At 45.1% G+C, this 18,323-nt stretch overlaps 1 protein-coding gene across 2 annotated transcripts in view; it reads right to left on the minus strand.

Moving 5' to 3' along the window:
- The window catches only part of SLC13A3 (solute carrier family 13 member 3), a 66,629-nt gene extending 48,840 nt beyond the window's left edge, over positions 1 to 17,789 (minus strand). For both annotated transcript variants that reach the window (XM_084854022.1, XM_084854023.1), the window contains exons 1-2: positions 17,480 to 17,789; positions 240 to 505 (exon numbers count right to left, since the gene is read on the minus strand). In XM_084854022.1, coding sequence (XP_084710148.1) covers positions 240 to 505; positions 17,480 to 17,590 — 377 coding nt within the window. In that variant the 5' untranslated portion in view covers positions 17,591 to 17,789. The remainder of the gene's footprint in view (positions 1 to 239; positions 506 to 17,479) is intronic.
- Between the last annotated feature and the right edge of the window lie 534 nt (positions 17,790 to 18,323).

An 18,323-nucleotide genomic window follows, 5' to 3' on the forward strand; every position in this document is an offset into this window, starting at 1 on the left:
CCTTCATGTGCTACCACAGGAAGAAAAATTCCACCAGCTGTGTTTTCTCCATTCACTGCAACAATATGATAGGAGAAGCTAAACCAGGAAGTCTAGAGGGGTTTTCTTCCATTCTGGACTTGGCAGTCCTATTGTTTCCTTAGGTGACAGATCTTTCTAATAGGTACACTGTGTTCAGTCCCTAATTCTCTGCTTTTGGATACAAAGTCAAGGACAAGCGTGGTTATTTCATCAGTTACCTGGCTGGCTGGACTCCCACTAGCATAAGGATCCTCAGCGCAATCCTACGATGCAGATTCCACTCTTCAATGGCAGCTGCCATGATTAAGCCACTCAGGAAGAGGAAGTTGGTGTCTAAAAAATACTGGGGGCAAACTTTGCTGGCAGGGAGGACCCCAAGGAAGGGGAAGAGAACTATGGGAAGAAGAGCCGTCACAGACAACGGCAGGGCTTCGGTGCACCAGTATATAGCCATCACCAGAATTACGTAGAGACATTTCCCTTCCTGCAAGGAAATCAAATGAGAAAAAGTAAGTGATATTATTATAAATAATTGCTACAGCACTTGGGAATATGCAAAGGCCTTTTCAATTCTTATTTTCATAGCCTAATCCACTCCAGTAATAACACCACAAAGTAGGTTACCAATTTTTCATCTTTCTTTTTCTTTTTTTTTTTTTTAATGAATGGGGACTTAAGGCTTACACAACTATTTGCCCAAGGACAGCTTGGTTTATTTATTTGGATTTATGGCCAGCCTCATTTCAGGTGGGAATCCACTGGGACATGCACAGTGGACGGTGGGGGAGGGTTCCCACCAAAACGTTGCTCAGCTATAGAAGCTTCCCAAATGAGGCTCAGCGCAGGCACAGAGCCCATATGTGTGATACACAGAGACCACGAAGAAGAACCAAGAGGGTGTTCTCAGTTGATATGAGCAATTGCAACAGGTCCTACGGGAGGGAGCCATCCCTAAGAACACACGTGCTTTGGGTAACATCACGAAACACATTAGTGGGACTGAGAATCACATGCACTTTCCCCCTTAAGTATGATGGAAGTCAGTTGAATACACATTCAGTCTGAGCTCTAAAAACCTGCCCTGAAATGTAGTGAATTTGTGTTCAGATCACTTCTGCTGCACTAAGGGCAAACTACATGTAATTCTCAGTCCCATTAATGTTTTCCATGAGTTTTATTCCCACCCAAAGTAGATGGGTGAAGCTGCAATCTGGATCAGAAGGTGGGAAGGAAACCTTTTTTTTCTTAGGATAAATAGCCCCCCCCCCCGCCTCGCCCCGCCCCGCCCCGCTGTTTTCTGCTGGATGCGGAAATGATAGAGTACTCACAAAACACTCACATGTTTTGGCCTACAATTCCCATCAGCCCTAGCCAGCATAGCCAATGGAGTTGTAGACCAAAACATCGGGGGCTCACCCCTGCCACATGGGAGAATATACTGACCTCCTTTACTAACCTAAAGATTACTGCGGATTATGTGGAGCACTTTAAACACACAAAAAGCACTACATAAATGTGATGTATTGTTGTTGTTAAAGCATGAGGTATCCAAGCCATTTATGGCTTCTATAATTACTCAACAGCTTCCTTTCTTGTCTGGGTCTAGGGTAGTCAAAATGCCTTTAGATCCAAGATATAGCTGAGCTGGATGAAGCTCATTCTTAATCAGTTATGGTGGTTCAAACGAAAGAATCAGGAACCAGAGCCATTTAGGTCTCCTGAGCATTTTCAATATCCAGGAGAAGGATCCAAAACATGAAAAGACCCACAAAAGATGAACAGCACTCATTAGCTCACAGTTCATTCAATCAAAAGCAGTTTATGTCGAGGAATGGAGACCACACCGCCATAACTTTACTTGATAGAAGGCAGGAAAGAATTCTACTTAATAACCCACTCAAATATAATGCACAGAGCCTGGGCTGGCTAAGAGATCTGGGACAAGGTTGCATATTCCTTAGCAACACAGCTCTAGTATACAGTATCACTCTTCAGATTCAAATGAAATTGCATCTTCTGCAGCAAAGCCTCCTGAAACAATTTATCTGCATTCAAATGCAGAAACAACATCCAGGAGACCACCATCTTTACATGAGTAAAATAATCCTAAAGTTTTGAGGGCTAGTTTTACTGACATAGGGAATTCAACTATCAGACTTGTGCTGAGACTTGATCAATGGCCTACTCATTCAGGTGCCTTTCTGTTCCAGCTTTGGATTTCTAAACACAAGTGTATCAGAGCAATCTAATTTCCTGCCTTTCACCTTTAAGGTAAAGCTCTAGAAAACCAAAGTCCTTGCTCTGTGGGCCCATGTGGCAGATATGGTCAAAGTGCACCAGTTGCCATGGAAATGAAAGAGAGATGGAGACAGCATCCTTTGTTGACCACCTTCCCCCACCACCAGCAAGCTTCACATCTGCCTCACTTTGCTCTATGGCAGTCACAAGCAAGTTTCAGCCCAGCCTCTGAATGATTTTTGGAGAATAAATCATTATCTTGCTTGATTAAAGTTCAGATCATTTTTTGGTCACAAATACAAAGTTGCTCAGGAGTCTTGTGATTGGGTTAATTTTCTAACCATGTAATGATTGCCAACCAAAAAGTCTTTTCCCACATTGCACAAAGCATTCTTTACAGAGTCACCTCTTTTATGATAGAGGAGAAAGGAGACCAAAATAGTATAGTTTCGGGGGGGGGGGTCCTCCATAACTTTGCATCTCTAATGTAGAAAGTGAAACCAAGGCCTACTTAGCAGCTGATGGTTATTGGATAATGTCCACTTATGGGGAAGTGGGGCAAAGGAGGGGAGAGGACTATGTAATGATTGCCAGCCAAGAAGTGTTTTCACCTGTTACACAAGGCATTCTTTCCACAGCCACCTCTATTATGACAGAGAAGGAAGAAGACCAGAATATTATCGTTTCAAGGGGTTTTTCTCCATATCTTTGCATCTCTAGTGCAGAAAGTGAAACCAAAGCCTACTTACCAGTTGATGGTTATTGGGTAATGCCCACCTATGGGAAGGTGGGGCCAAAAGAGGGGAGAGGACCAATTACTCAAATCAACCGGATATTCCAATGTAAACAAACCCCACTGAAAGGAATGGGAGCTATACAAGAACACAGTAGTGAGGTTTTGTCACAGATGGCGCTTCAGACTTTAGATCTGATTCTTGAACCTGAAACTTGGTCTTCACTGCTGAGGCACAACTGAAGGGATTCGTCGTTGTTCAAATACAGAAGCAATATCCATTAAGCCAACAGTTTACAGGCTAAATAAATTTGCAGTCTTGAGGGCTAGCTGTACATACATCCCACAGGCCATTCAAACAACCAGGAGAGTGGTAACCAGGAGACAGATGAAGTGTTACATAACCCTTTCCATTCCAGATACAGCATTCCTGCCTAATTCCTGTAGGTGACCTCTGAGTAGCCACTTACTCTAGGAAATGCATTATCAAAAAGGAAGGCTGGATACAGCCTTCAATCTGGATACAGATTTGAATAAAATTTGCATATGCTAATTTATATATATATAGGTGCAAATTTAGAATTACTGTAATTTAAATAGAAATGCAATACAACTCACTATAGTGGGGAAGACTATGACCAGATGAGCTGTATGTCTGCTCAGTCTACTCTCCAGGTGCTGCTAACTGTTGATGGGTAAGTTCAAGGCTGCTAATCTCCCTCCTCATGGTTCTTTATCTTTAAACTGGACTTGGACTGGACAGCCCTTCAGACAGGGGATGCCCTTAAACAGAGGACTCTTCTCTCTAATATAGGACACATGGCCACCCTAGCAGCCCCTGTCTCCAAGTTCTGTGAAATCCTCTTATATTTCTGAGGTGAAAATATGCACATTTACATTTACCTCATTAATATATTTTTAAGATCTTAACATATCCCTCTCTGTCATTGCTGGGACACGTATTTTTACATTTATGAATCTAGTTGCCAGTGTATCATTCGAAGGTGGTTCCCTACTACTTTTTCAGATATTAAAATACTGCTCAATATACACTCAACATATCATTTGAAAAAAACAGAAAGACAAAACTCTAACAGCGGATTTGGAAGATATTTATTTATTTATTTATTTATTTATTTATTTATTGTATTTTTATCCCGCTCCCCAGCCAGAAAAGGCTCCCGGAGCGGCTTACAATCAATGAACAAAGAAGACAGTCCCTGCCCACAGGCTTTAATATGTACTGTCAACTATGGCACACTGTGAGAATATAATCACTCGACCTATTAAAAAGCATGGTAGCCTAGAGGAAAGTTGATCTCTACTTTTCAGGACTGAGACTGAACATATGAAGCTACTTTATACTGAATCACACCATTGCTTAATCTAGCTCAATATTGTTTACTCTGACGGGTGGCAGCTCTTGCAGCTCTTAGCCAGGGACTTTCTCAACTCTGGCACCAGAGCTCCTTTTAACCAGGGATTGAACCTGTGACCTTCCGCATAAAAAACAGGCGCTCTAACACTGAGCTGTGGCCACTCCCCAAGACTGCTGATAGGGAAGTTGCAAAAATCTCCCCTTCCACCATGAAGCTCTGGCCTGGGGATCATTATACTTGGATATGGTCAGACAAGTTTGACTTGAAACAGTCATGCAACTAGATTTTTACAGAAGTGGTTGCATTATTGGTATGCTGCCAGCAGTGGCGCAGCAGATGCAGCAGTGGCATCTTTTTATTAGAGGGAAGCTGATGCGTGCGTACGCTTGAGAGTGTGTGTGTCCTTGAGAGTCTGTGAACATGTGCTCGAGAGTGTGCACATGCGCTTGAGAGAGAGTGTGTGTGTGTGTGTGTGTGTGTATGCATAGGTGTGGCCCTCAACTTACCACCCATCACCACATGTAGCCCCCAGGGTTAAAAGTTTACCCACCCCTGCTGTACCTGAACGTGTTCTTACTGTAGGTTAAAAAATTACTTTACTGAACTTTGGAGCACCCAGAATCTGGGCAGTCTGTAGAGGATGAGCGGGGAGTCCTTCCATCCCTCATCCTGCCTACACTGCCTACAGTTCCTCGCCTTTCCTCTACCATACTATCCCCCTTCTTTTTTTTCTTCCTCCCTTCCTCATCCCCCCCCTTTCAAGATAAAGCTTCTCATGGCCAGGAAATAGGCCTGAAAGGCCCTGCTCTTCTAAAGAAACAGCCATGCAACACTATGGCCAGTGCTCACACTGCTTTCCCTCCTGGTCTCAAATGGCACCCAAGCTCAGTTCCTGCACTCCCTTGGAGTACTTCCATCACTGAAGCTGAAGCCTTTTGCAACCTGGCCCTGGATGATGGCTCAGATCCTATTGAGAAGAACCGCCAACAGTACCTGCTGCCACCTCTTTCAAGCTTGGGTACCACTGGCATAGAGTTCATTAGAAGCTGTAGTGACAAGCTCTTTGCACACCTCATTAAAATGGCCTCAGTGTCCCTGCCAAGAACCTGCCCCCTCCTGCCCTGCCTGCTCCTCTTGCAATCATTTGCCATGTACCGGAAAGGGTTGCTGGCTCCTTCTGCTCCAAAGTTAAAGCATTCAGCAGCAGCCAAACATGGGATACTGCAGCACAGGTGACCTTAACTCATGCAAAGCAGTGGCTTAAAGAGAGACAGACAGACAGACTTCCTAAGAAAACTATGAATTACAATTTTTAATAAGGAATCAGTACATTACCTCAGAAGGCCTATCTAGGCAAAGGACCCCTTCCTATAGGAATGATGCTACTGGGTGTTAGAGCAGCAAAAATAGCTGCTTTTCTAATTATCTGAAGGAAGGAGTTGCTTTCAGTGGAACAGGCTGGCAAAGATTACAAATGCTGTAAAATGGGTTAGGGTAACTACATATCTTACTTAACAGAGTACAGTCCTCTAGTTAAAGGTCTCCCAGAGACAGTCCTCTATTTGAAGGGTTCACCAGTCCAAGCCTGGCTTAAGGATAAAGAGCCATGATAAAGGCCAGCAAGGGCCTTGAAGTTGCCCATCAACAGGTAACACCTGGACATCAGACTGAGCAGCAGACACACAGGTCACCTGGTCAGTCTTCCCCACTACTGTATTTCTATTTAAATTATTATTTCTACATTTGGATCTATAGGTAAAAATTAGCATATGCAAATGTTATGCAAATTGCTGTCATCTTTTCTCCGCCTTTTGGGTGTATTTCTTCTTTTTTGGCAATATGTAAGTGGCCACCTTGGGGTCCCCCCCCATTCTGTCTACAAATACACCTGGGACTGCACCATTGCAGTTGCCCCCTTCCTGTCTCACACTGGTGGCAATGCTTCTTTGGAGATGACATCCATTGTGACACGTGGAGGGTGCTTTATTCCAAAAACCACATGCTAGAACCCAGGGTCATCCAATGAAGCCAACTGTCAGGAGATTCAGGGCAAGCAAATGGAAGTACTTCTTCATGCAGCACAATAGTTAACTTACAAGATATGATGACAGCCACTAGCTTACAAGGCATCAAAAAGGGATTAGACAAATGAACAGAGGATAAATTTCTCAGTGACTACAAGTCATGACGGCTGTATGCTGGTTTCAGAAGCTGCCTCTGAACTGGGAGCAGCAATAGGAAAAGGCTATTGCCTTCATGTCCTACTTGTGAGCTTCCCAGAGGCATGTGACTGGCAACTGAGTGAGGCCGAACGAACGCTGGACTTGTTATTGTTCAGTCGTTAAGTCCTGTCTGACTCTTCGTGACCCCATGGACGATAGCACGCCAGGCCTTCCTGTCCTGCGCTCTCTCCCGGAGTGTGCTCAAGTTCATATTCATTGCATCGGTGATGCTATCTAGCCATCTCATCCTCTGCCGTCCCCTTCTCCTTTCGCCTTCAATCCTTCCCAGCATCAGGGTCTTTTCCAGTGATTTTTCTCTTCGCATTTGGTAGCCAAAATATTTGAGCTTCAGCTTCAGTATCTATCCTTCCAATGAGCACTCAGGGTTGATTTCCTTTAGGATGGACTGATTTGACCTCCTTGCAGTCCAGGGGACTCGTAAGAGTCTTCTCCAGCACCACAGTTCGAAAGCATCAATTCTTCGGCGCTCAGCCTTCCTTATAGTCCAGCTGTCACAGCCATACGTTACTACTGGGAAAACTATAGCTTTGATTATGCGGACCTTTGTCGGCAAGGTGATGTCTGCTGGACTAGATAGGCCTAATCCAGCAGGGCTCTTTTTATGTTCTTATCAAAGCACACTCCAACTGCCAGTATAGGTACAGCAGTCTGCTATGAGGAAAAAAATTCAAAACGCACCAGCATCTGGTACACAGTGTGAGAACTTGAGTTCTAGTATACCTACTGAATGAAGTATGTCTCATTGTTGATATTGTTTTTACTCCTACTGTGAAATGGTTCTAGAACTAGTTGGTGAAAATTCTAGTGTCCCATATCTAACTTAGATCTCATTTAAACTTAGAAATGCATGTATATTGAACAACCCTCCTTTCCTGTTGGTGGGCTGCTTGGAATCCAACAACCACATGAACCTCCTTTGCCTGCTGTGATTTCTCCTCTCCCAACCCCCGTGGCATTTTCCAAGATGCTGTTAAAAATGTAACGGGTCCCATTTTTCCAGCAGCAACCTGCTGGGCTCTGGCCTTGCAGAATGAACTAAAGCACAAGACACAACGTCAGAGCTTAATCTCACATGGGCACAACAAACAAGCATCTCTGGCTGCCAAAATAAAAAGCAGACTTTTTTCTATTCAAATCCAAAGAAATCTGTTTATTTTGAGCACACACAAAAATACTGGGATAGTATAAATCTCTGCTATGGACTCTTTCATATACTCTACTGCAGCTTTCCCCAACCTCGTGCACTCCCAATGTGTGCATGGGAGTTGCAGTCCAAGACATCTGGAGGGCAGCAGCAGCAGAAGGGTTGAAGAAGGCTGCTCTATAGTTATAGAGGACTGTGAAGTACAAAGAGAGGAACTTCATTTCTCCCATTTTGATTATAACCCATAGAATCACATTACATCCAAGCTCAAAGAGACAGGTTCTGTTCACCTAGCAGGGAAGCACAATTGGGTTCTTCCTCCCATGCATTCTCTATTGGCGAAGTAGCCAGCCACAGCTGAAGTCTGGTAGTTGTGAGAAGAGAATCATACTATAGTAGATTCTTTGTAGTGTCGAGGGGTGGAAATACATATATGCGTGTGCATGTGACAACACTGGGAACATAGGAAAGCTGACATTTCAAGTTGGACCATTGGTCTATCTAGCTCAGGATTGTGAATGACTATTGGTGGCTCTCCAGGGTTTCTGGCAGGAGTCTTTCCCAACCCTATTTGGAGATGTCAGAGATCTATGATTCTATGATTCTGTGATTTAATCAGTGGGGGCTGTTGGTTCCAGTGTCAGTGGGGTGGTGAATCCACTCCAGCCTTCAGTCAGAATCAGTCAGAACTCTAAAGGAACACCTTGGATAGCTCCTTTTAGAGTTCTGCCTGGTTCGGACTAAAACACGGAGCAGATTTATTACCCCAGTAACTTTGGAGCCACCAGCCTTCACTGGATTGAATTCAAGCGTCTACAAAAAAGAAGATGCTCTACCACTGAGCTACATCCCTATCCCTCCATTAGAAGGATGGAAGAACAGGGGGCACCACAGGTTAAGCAATTGCAATGGGACAGGCATGCCAAGTGAGCAGTTTTGTGAGTAAAACAAAAACAAAAATGCTTGTCAGTGTAGCAGACAAGGCCAGATAATGCTGTTAATTGGCATCGCCTGTATAATAGGTCTGGATAAGTGCCATTGGGTGAATTTATATGTTTAGAGCGCAATCCTTCAGTACATGGAAAGTGTCCCAGGGACCATAGCCTTCTTCAAAGTCCCCCCTCTGACGCTATAGACACTGCTACGACCTTGGAAGGGGGACTCTAAAATCTGATCCCCACCCCCTTGCAACCACCATGGAAAGAACCGCAGAGCCTACATTTGCAAAAGCAGCCTCAGAGGACCTCAGAGAGGTGTGAAAGGGGGTACTGTGGGCAAGGAGGGAAGGGATACAAGAAATCCTATGGCCTCTCCAGCCCCAGTCCCATCTTTGGCAGGATGACTACTCTAGACAAGCTCAGAGGCCCATCTAGAAGAAAATTTGCAAAACGGAGGACGGAGAGGTAAAATTGCCCCCATCACTCCTCCTGCTCTGGTGGTAGCAGCCTGGCAGGGCACTGGATACTCGGAAGCCTCCAAGATTGGAGGGCACAGCACACAGGACTGTACCATTATTGTATTTCTGTACTGCCTTTCTGAAGCCAACCAACGTGGTTTACAAAAGGTCCAAAGGATAAAAACCATAATCCAATAAAAACATAGTAAAACATTAGAAAAAACCTTAAAAACCATAACTATTTTAAAAGGCAAGTTAAAAAGATGCATTTTGACCCTCTTCATGAACGCAGGGAGAGTACGGACTAGTCACAGTGCAAAGAGCACGTTCCAGGGTTTGGGCGCAACACAGGAGAAAGCCCTTTCCTGCATGCTAGTCAAGAAGGTCTCTACAAGTGAGGGTGTCTTCAAAAGGGTCTCTCCTAATAACCAAGAAGGTTCATACTCTCCACAGCTAGTCTGTGAGCAACAACAAACTTGCCAAGCTAGCTTATTATTGATTGATTTAATTTATATCCCTCCTTTTCTCCAAAGAGCTCTAAGCAGCATACATGGTTCCTCCTCTGTGCTACTTTATCATCACAACAACCCCGTAAAGTAGGTTAGGCTGAGAGACAGTGACTTGCCCAAGATCTCCCAAGTAAACTGGGCATTTGACCCTGCATCTCCCCTCCCAATACCATTGCACTTACACCATATTTCCCCAAGATGATGCTGCACATGTGTGTTGTAAAACAAATGGCCATTGCATGTAAACAATCATGGCAGTGCCCATATGGGTACCAGCATGCAAGAGAAATTCTTTACACCAAGCATTCAGGAACAATAACACGGGGAGTCGTGTTATGGAGCCTTCAAGGACAATCCAAGGGAAGCAGGACAGAATGGTTCACTTAGCATTGCTTCACTAAATAATCTGAGTAGCATGATTTTCTTTTCTTTTTTCAGTCATATTCTCTCAAGTGCTGTCTCTATATTGGGCTGGTTTGCACAGGAGTTAAGGCCAGATTAACAAGTACGCTACAAAAACGCTGTAATGCAAATTTGCACAACTTGGGACCCACCAAACCAAATGCAACCAACCAGCCATCTACACTAGGTTTCCAAGTGCATGAGAACCCCCTGCCCTATTTTTCAGGTCCATCTCGGGCAGCTGATTTACCACCATACATGTCTTGTGGGTCGCATTCAGCTTGGCAGGTCACAAACTGTGCAGGCAAAAGCCCCTGTGATTCAGCATACCAAAAACTGCATATGCTTATATGCAAAAAACCTGAATATGCTCAAACAAAAAAATACATGAGGATTAAACTGACTATGATTTATCAGAAAGAGGACTTCCTTTTGATGAAAATATTCTGCATTTAGAAGACAGTCAACTGCTGTTTTCCTCAATACACGGGTTCAGAACAGCGTTGTCTTCAAAAGGCATTAAAAACTAATAAAATTGTTTGTTCGGCTGGCGTAAGTACAACAACCTAATATAATGAGATATTTACAAGCCCTCAAAAGGAATAAAATGTATGTAGCGTAATCTTATTTTTATTATTTGAACCAAATGAAACATTACATGTGCACTTAAAATTACCTAACAAATACTCAAAGAAGGAAATGATGAATACTAAACCTTTAAAGGAGCCCTTCCATTTTATGTGCTGCAGTATCAAATGAAACTTCACAAAGCCGCCTTGCTAACATTGAGGATACTGTTATCTGGGGAATAAATGTCTTTATCAAAGCACCCTTCGCCAACATTGAGCCCTCCAGATGTGTTGGACTACAACTCCCAGCATGCCCCAGCCACCTTGGCTGGCTGCGGCATGCTGGGAGTTGTAGCCCAAGACATCTGGAGGGCACAATGTTGGAGGAAGGATGATTTACAGAAAGACAACCCCAAAGTAGATATGGTGAGTAAATATGCTCCATGGGAATCCAAACTGTTTCATTATATATATGTATTTTAAGTACCCCACTCGTCTCTCTCCATCAGTTCCCTCTCCCCTCATGTTTAAGAGCATAAGAAGAGCCATGCTGGATCAGACCAAGGGTCCATCTAGTCCAGTATTCTGTTCACACAGTGGCCAATCAGCTGTTGACCACAAGCAGGACATGAGTACAACACCCTCCCACCCATGTTCCCCAGCAACTGGTGTACATCAGAGGCATACTGCCTCTGATACTGGAACTAGCATATAGCCATCAGGACCAGTAGCCATTGTTTCCTCCAGTCAGGGCTGGCTCAAGGTTTATTGCTGCCTTAGGTGAACTGAATCTCCCAACACCTTTGTATTCTTGTATACCGAACAGCATAACATCCAGTTAGGGTGATCATGTGTCCTACTTGACAGTCTTCTCTTGGAAGGCATCCTATCTGAAGGGCTCTCCAGTCCAAGTCTGGTTTAAAGATAAAGAACCATAAGAAGGGAGAATGGGTGCCCTTGACATTGTCCATCAACAGTTAACTCCTGGACAAGTGGACTGAGCAGGCACACAGCTCACCTAGCCAGTCTTCCCCACTATTCTGAGATGTACTGTACTTCTATTTAAATTATAGTGCTTGTTGCCAAATTTGCATCTATACATATCAATTAGCATTTGCAAATTTTATGCAAACCTATGTCTTTTTTATTATTCATTTCCTCTTTGCTGGCTATGAGTAAGTGACCACCTTACATCCGATACAAGTTGACTGGGATACTATTTTCCCATATATGTATAAGAACATAAGAAGAGCCCGGTGGATCAGATCAAAGTCCATGAAATCTAGGCCCATTTTCCCACAAGTGACCAACCAGATGCCACTGGGAAGCAGCTCACAAGCGGCAGGGAGGAAAGGCATCACGGCAATAGCCTTGTCTTCTTGTTGCTGACAATTTAGAGGCATACTGCCTATGGAACCCTAAGGCTGCACAGCTAATGGCTATGATCACATCTCTGGACAGCGATCTGTCAGGGATGCTCTGACTTGGATTCCTGCACTGAGCAGGGGGTTGGACTCAATGGTCTTGTAGGCCCCTTCCAACCCTACTATTCTATGATTCTTTGATTCATGGCAGCGAATTCCATACATTAAATAAATACATGTTGTGCAATGGAATTCCTTTGTCTGTCCTGAATCTCCTGCCAAACAAATTAGTTGGATGACCCCAAGTTCTGTTTTTATGAGAGGCGAAGAAAAACGTCTCTGCATCCATTTTCACCACACCATGCAAAATTTTATAATCATGTCCCTCCTTATTACCCTCTCTTTAAACTAAAAAGTCCCCAATCCTAGCAGCCTTGCTTCACATAGAAGGTGCTCCATGGCCACCACCACCTCTGATCATTTTGGATGCCCTTTTCTGAACCTTTTCGAGCATTACAGTTTATTAGAATGTATGCCTTTGGGGCAGGGACCCACTGTTTTATTCTTACTGTGTACAGTGCAATGTACATCAATGATGCTATATAAATAAATAATAAATAATACAATGTATTTACTTTTTGTTTTGCTTCCATTGCCTTCCTAATGGAGATTGAAAGATTCTCTACTGTGTCTTCTGCAATGCAGTGAATATTACCCATCCAACAACCTGTATATGCACATCTATACATCCAAAAGTACATACAGTGGCTATTTCTCCAAGACATCTGCATAGCTGGAGCAGGCACTCTGTGAATTTCGGCACCCCATGTGATTGCCTAGGTTGCCCCTGCAGTTGGACTAGTCCTGAACTGGTCTACAATTACACTGTAAGCTCATTGGGGCTAAGACGTGCCTTTTACTAACATTGTGTGGTACGCTGATGGATAATCATAGTAATAATAACACTGTGGGGAATGTGCTTGCAAAGAATTACAACAGACCTAAGAGCTATTTTTGGCAAACGTGTATAGCAAGGGTCTGGGTAGGAAACATGTTCAATCTGAAGGCTGAAGAAACAAACACATACTAGAAAAGAAAAGGGGTCCGTATTCTTTACAACAACGCTAGAAAGTTAATAAATCCACCGCCAAAGAGGTTGAACAAAGTCCAGAGAGGAGAATGCCCCTTCTGGAAAACTTCCATTTGAGCAACTCCTTCCTAGTTAAACTAAGGGCCATCTAAACCTGATGTCAAATGCACCTTTACATGTAAGCATGCAGTTTTAAAAAAAATGCAAATTGCATCAGCTGAGGTGGGGAGGGGCTGATAATTGATGAGACTGCAATGGGCATGTAGGAGGAAATTAACTCTCTCCAGGCCTGCTCTAATCCCATTTATTATCAGCCCCACCCCCCTCAAACCGATGCAGTGTTCATTTTTAAAAAGCCAGCAGGATCGATGCACAGATGCATTTAACGTCATGTCTACTTTGGCCCTAACAATAGAACGTACCTCAAATGACTACACTGCTTCAGTTGCAGGAGTAAGGAAGGATTTATAGGCAGACCAGCAAAAATGCCGCGTCGCACATTGGATCCAACATAGGGCTTGGAGGTAGATGGGCCAAATTCAAATCCCAGCAATGTTAAATCACCCTCTCTCTGGTTCTTCGGAGGGTAAAATGGGAAAAGGGCATATTGCGATCTTTCCTAGCCTTGGACTATGGTGGAGAGAAATCAAAATAAAGTGCAGATGATGGGCCAAATGATATAAATAAATACCCTGTTGCCATCTTCTATCCATTTCAGTCTGTATGAGCACATATTTGTGCAGGATTAGAGAAAGTTTGACATGAAAGAAAGGCTGGTAAAAGCTTCACCAACCAGTTTCTTAGAAATAAAAACAGTAATTCCAGCTTCAGATTTTTGTTGACTTGAATGATACTTTAATTATCATTTCCGGTGAGTCTTTATAGCCCTGCCAAGCAACCAGAGCAACAGACAAGGGAAACCGAAGTAGGGGGTCCCATGATTTAAGATACGAGTTGATAGAAACAATTCGATTCTTGCTGTGGAAGGGGAAAGGTTTCATTACAGCCAGCCTGTCTGATGGATGGGGATGAAATTCAAGTTGTATAAAAATGCTATAAAACAAGCACCCCGTACATATGCAGGAAAAATCTAGATGCATATACACATTGGGAGGCTCATTGCCTGAGGAACAGTGGTGCTGAGGTCAGTTGCACAGCATTATAGACTCTCTGAGAAAAACTATCCTGTACGAGATTTAGATGTAGAGGCTGAAGCTGCAGACAAGACAAGAAAGAAAAGACATATGTTGCCAGAGAATGGGAACTGTGTGTCCTAGCTGGTCTCTTCCATGCCAATGTATGCAGCTTTGAAAGTCTCAATCGGAACTTGGCAAGACAAGAAAAATAAGGTGGACCATTCTAGCATTTGGAAGAAATGTCTGGACCATTCCCGATTCCTTATTAAAATGTTGGTTCCCATACAGATATATGTACATGAATACGTGCTACTTACAGATCTTATTGAAATAGCTAAACAAACATATCTGTAATTAAAGCCCCTACTACTTCTCAAGGCAACCTGGAGCGCCAAGATTTATGAAATGTTTAAGGGGATTGCTTAGAAAGCGGTCTGACAGCCCTCTCATGTTTACTCAGAAGTATGTACAGGATTACAGTCTTAGGCAGCAGACCTATCCAGACTTACCAAGGTGGTAAGTCCCACTTAACAGAGTGGAACCTACTTCCAAGTAAACATGCATAGGCTTGGGTTGGTAGTTCTTTGCTGTGCAGTCCCTTTGGAGCACCTTCTGTGAATGAGCATCTGTCTATAGGCAGTGAAGGGATCTGTTTTCGAAGCACACGACTGAGAAACAAGAGACAAAGAATTAGCAAGGTGGTGCATTTTATTGGTCCAGGTAGCTTAGAGAACCAGGAGACAAAATTTGCCTGGCAAGGACAAGCAGCAGACAAGCCCTGGGAATTTCTCCAGGAAAACGGATTATCTCCCTGTGACATGAATGAGAGGCAGCTCTTGAAGTGGAGAAGCTAGACTAGCTTTGTGAGGAGGTTGCCACGCAGAACTGTGATTTCTATACTACAGAGTGGAACGGAGTATTTTCCAGTAACATGGAGTAGGCATTATTCTTCTACGGCAGCCTGCCCCAACCTGGTGCACACCAGATGTTTTGCACTTTGACTCCCATCAGCCCCAGCTAGCATAGCCAATGGTCAGGAATACTGGGAGTTGTAGTCCAAAACATCTGGAGGGCACCAGATTAGGGAAGACTTGTTCTACAGAAATACTCTGGATTAAGAGACAATCTCATAAAATAAAAGGCATCTGGCTACTGGACATGGAAGCCAGGCAAGGGAACAGGTGGGTATATTTTTAGTAGTTTTGGGGAAAGTTACAGGTTACTTGAGCTGTACTTGGCTGGGCGGGGAGAAGCTTCTTTGAGAGCCCTTTCAAAAGGTGGCAGGTTGTCTATCTAGGCAGTTTTCCCTAGGGTTGAGAAGGGGGAATCTACTCACAAGGTAGAAAAGAAACAGGATTTTTTGAAGAGACCGGAAGACTATTTCGTAAGGAGAGGGACAATTTAGTTTTGAGGAGGGAGCATACCCTGGGGTTTTCCTGGGAGTTGTTCAGTCCAAGGCAATGGACTGAAGGGAAAGCGCAGAAAGCAGGAGAAGAAAGGAGGTACCTTGGTGTGAGGGAAAGGATGCATTTTCCTGTAGACAGGCTGTTTTCTTGACCAAGACAATCACTTCAGAACTGAAAGCTGAGGGAAGCAGGTTACTCTGAAGGTGGATATGGAGTTGGCTTGTGTATTCCCTCATGGGCAATGGTGGGGAAGTTGAAGAGGTCCGGAAGGGATTCAAATGAGTTCAGACTCGGGAATCCAACCTACAGATTCTGCAGCGGACCAGCTTTTCCCGAGTCGTACAGACGGGCTTTTTACTTTTCGGGTGGAGAGAATTTGCGTGATTTCGTTTGTTTGCAAATGCACACTTGCATCAATGAGCACTTGCATTAATGCCCATTAGCACAAGTCCACATTTGCAAACAAATGAATTTCTTGTACAAAAAATCCAATTCCGTCAATGAGCGGACAATGTAACAAAAGACTCCTGGCAATCCATGAAACAAAATCCATACATCCCTGGGCAATGGGCATAGGCTCCCATGGCTGGAAAGAGGGAAGCTAACATGAGGGACTGCAAAGGGAATACCTGGGCCACATTCCCAAAGGGAATTGTGGCTCAGCAGTAGAGCACATGCTTTGCACGCCAAAGGTCCTAGGTTCAATGCCTGGCATCTCCAGGTAGGACTAGACAAAATCCTGCCTGAAACTGTGGAGAGTCACTGCCAGTCAGTGTTGACAATAATGGGCTAGATGGACCAATGGTCTAACTCAATATAAGGCAGCTTCCTATGTCCTATGTTCGTCCTATGTTCAACCATCAACGAGAGGCAACCTTGGATCCTGAAAGACCTACACTTGGGGGGGGGGCATGATAATCCCCTACAAATAGTCAAGGTGTAAGAGCAGAAGGCAAGACATTACTTGTGGGGAAGATATGATGGGAGCCTAGACGGGGCAGAGAACTACTGTAGGGATTACTTGGTTGGGACAGTAAGTAAGACACTGACTCTGGAAGCAGAGAATAGTGAAAGAAGAAATCAGGATGTTATCTTGATGGAGCATAAGAAGGGCAGACAGTAACGGCGAGGTGGAGGAGCTGGTCTTTTGGCTGTTGTAGAGTGAAGGGATTATTTGAGTGCTTATTAGAAGCAGAGCTGTTAAGAGAACTGCAGGCTGACCAAAGGCAGAAGACAGGGATGGGGGGGGGGTCAGGTCTTGATAGGACAGAGGGGCTATTGTCAGGAAAGATAGGGGTTTTTTTACTTGTGCCAGGTTGTGCTAAGGAAAGTGGGTGACACAATAGCTTTTTTTTTCCCTGTGCCATTAAAATCTAAAATGCTGGAGTTAGAAGGCACAGATGCCTTTTTCTGGGGCTCCATAGCTGGGGAGGGACTGTACCTCAGTGGCAGAGCAGCTGCTTTGCATGGAGAAAGTCCCGAACCCCTGGAGAGCAGTGGCCAAGACTGGGCTAGATGGACCAATAACTTCGTATAAGGCAACGTCCTATGTTGTCTGCCACAGTGATGGGGAAAGCATCAACTGTTGAAGTTCTGCCTGTCGCAGAAGAGCTGCTAAAGACAAAGGAAGGTGATGATGGCTTTTTTAAAAGGACTTTTGCAGAGTGGGCACAGAGCGTGCTGAGATGGGCAGAGATGGTGACTCTAAAAGCAGCAGTGGTGGGCAGGGGGGTCTCTTGACGGGGGGCCAAGAAGGAAGCCAGAGGGGCGGGGGGGGAGAAGGATGAATCTCCTTGCGGGGGCATGACTAGCCGGGGTGATGAGCATTGAGGGAGGGGCAAAGGGTTACCTTGGGGGGCAGGCTGAAGAGGATGGGCAGCAGCACCAGCGGGGTGCAGAGAAGCACCAAGTAGCGGCGGATACTCCATACTTTCTTCACTAAGGCTCCCAGCGCTGCCATAACCGGACAGGCACCCAGAGGGACCAGCTTGAGAGAGACCGGCCGCGGCGCCGGGGCCCGCCGTTTTATCCCGAGAGAGGGAGGGGGAAGGAGGCCGGACTCTTACCCGGGGGCGGCGGCACGGAGCACGGGGCTCGCAGCCGCCCGCCCGTTCGACCGACTCCCACCTCCCTCTCCATCCTCAAATCCCGGCGAGAGCAGGGAGAGGAAACCGCGTCCCCCTCCTCCCGCGTAAGGGACGGCCTCCTCGCGGCTGCCCGCCCCCCTGCGGCCGGAGATCGAGGGGGAAGTGCGAGGGTGCTTCCCCACCACGTGCAACCCGAAGGCGCTCCTCCGCGTGGAAGGCGGCGGCTGCCCAGGACGCGGGGGGCTCGCGCCGTGAGCGCAGGCCGCAAGACGGAACGAGGAAACGCGGTGCCAGCAACGTTGGGCGGCCCCGCGGGAAGGCCGCGGTAGCAAAGAAGGAATCCCTACGCCCCCTTGGGGAGGTGCACACACACACGCACACGCCCCAATTCTCTGAGCGTGTCCAGGTATCAGCTCGGCAGATGCAGTGTTGTCTAGCTGTGAAAACATTTCATTTAGACCCAATCTTAGGACCACTCTCATTTCTTGGAATGTACGGGGAAGGAATTCATCTCTGGCGACTTCCAAACACCACAACGACCGTCCCGTGTGTTCTTTTGTTCGCCCGCGTTGAGATCGTGTGTTTATGTTCTCAGAATGAAAGCAG

Source organism: Heloderma suspectum, chromosome 4, assembly GCF_057233095.1.
Source record: "Heloderma suspectum isolate Gila_16-S chromosome 4, 16-S_ref, whole genome shotgun sequence".
Lineage (NCBI taxonomy): Eukaryota > Metazoa > Chordata > Lepidosauria > Squamata > Helodermatidae > Heloderma > Heloderma suspectum.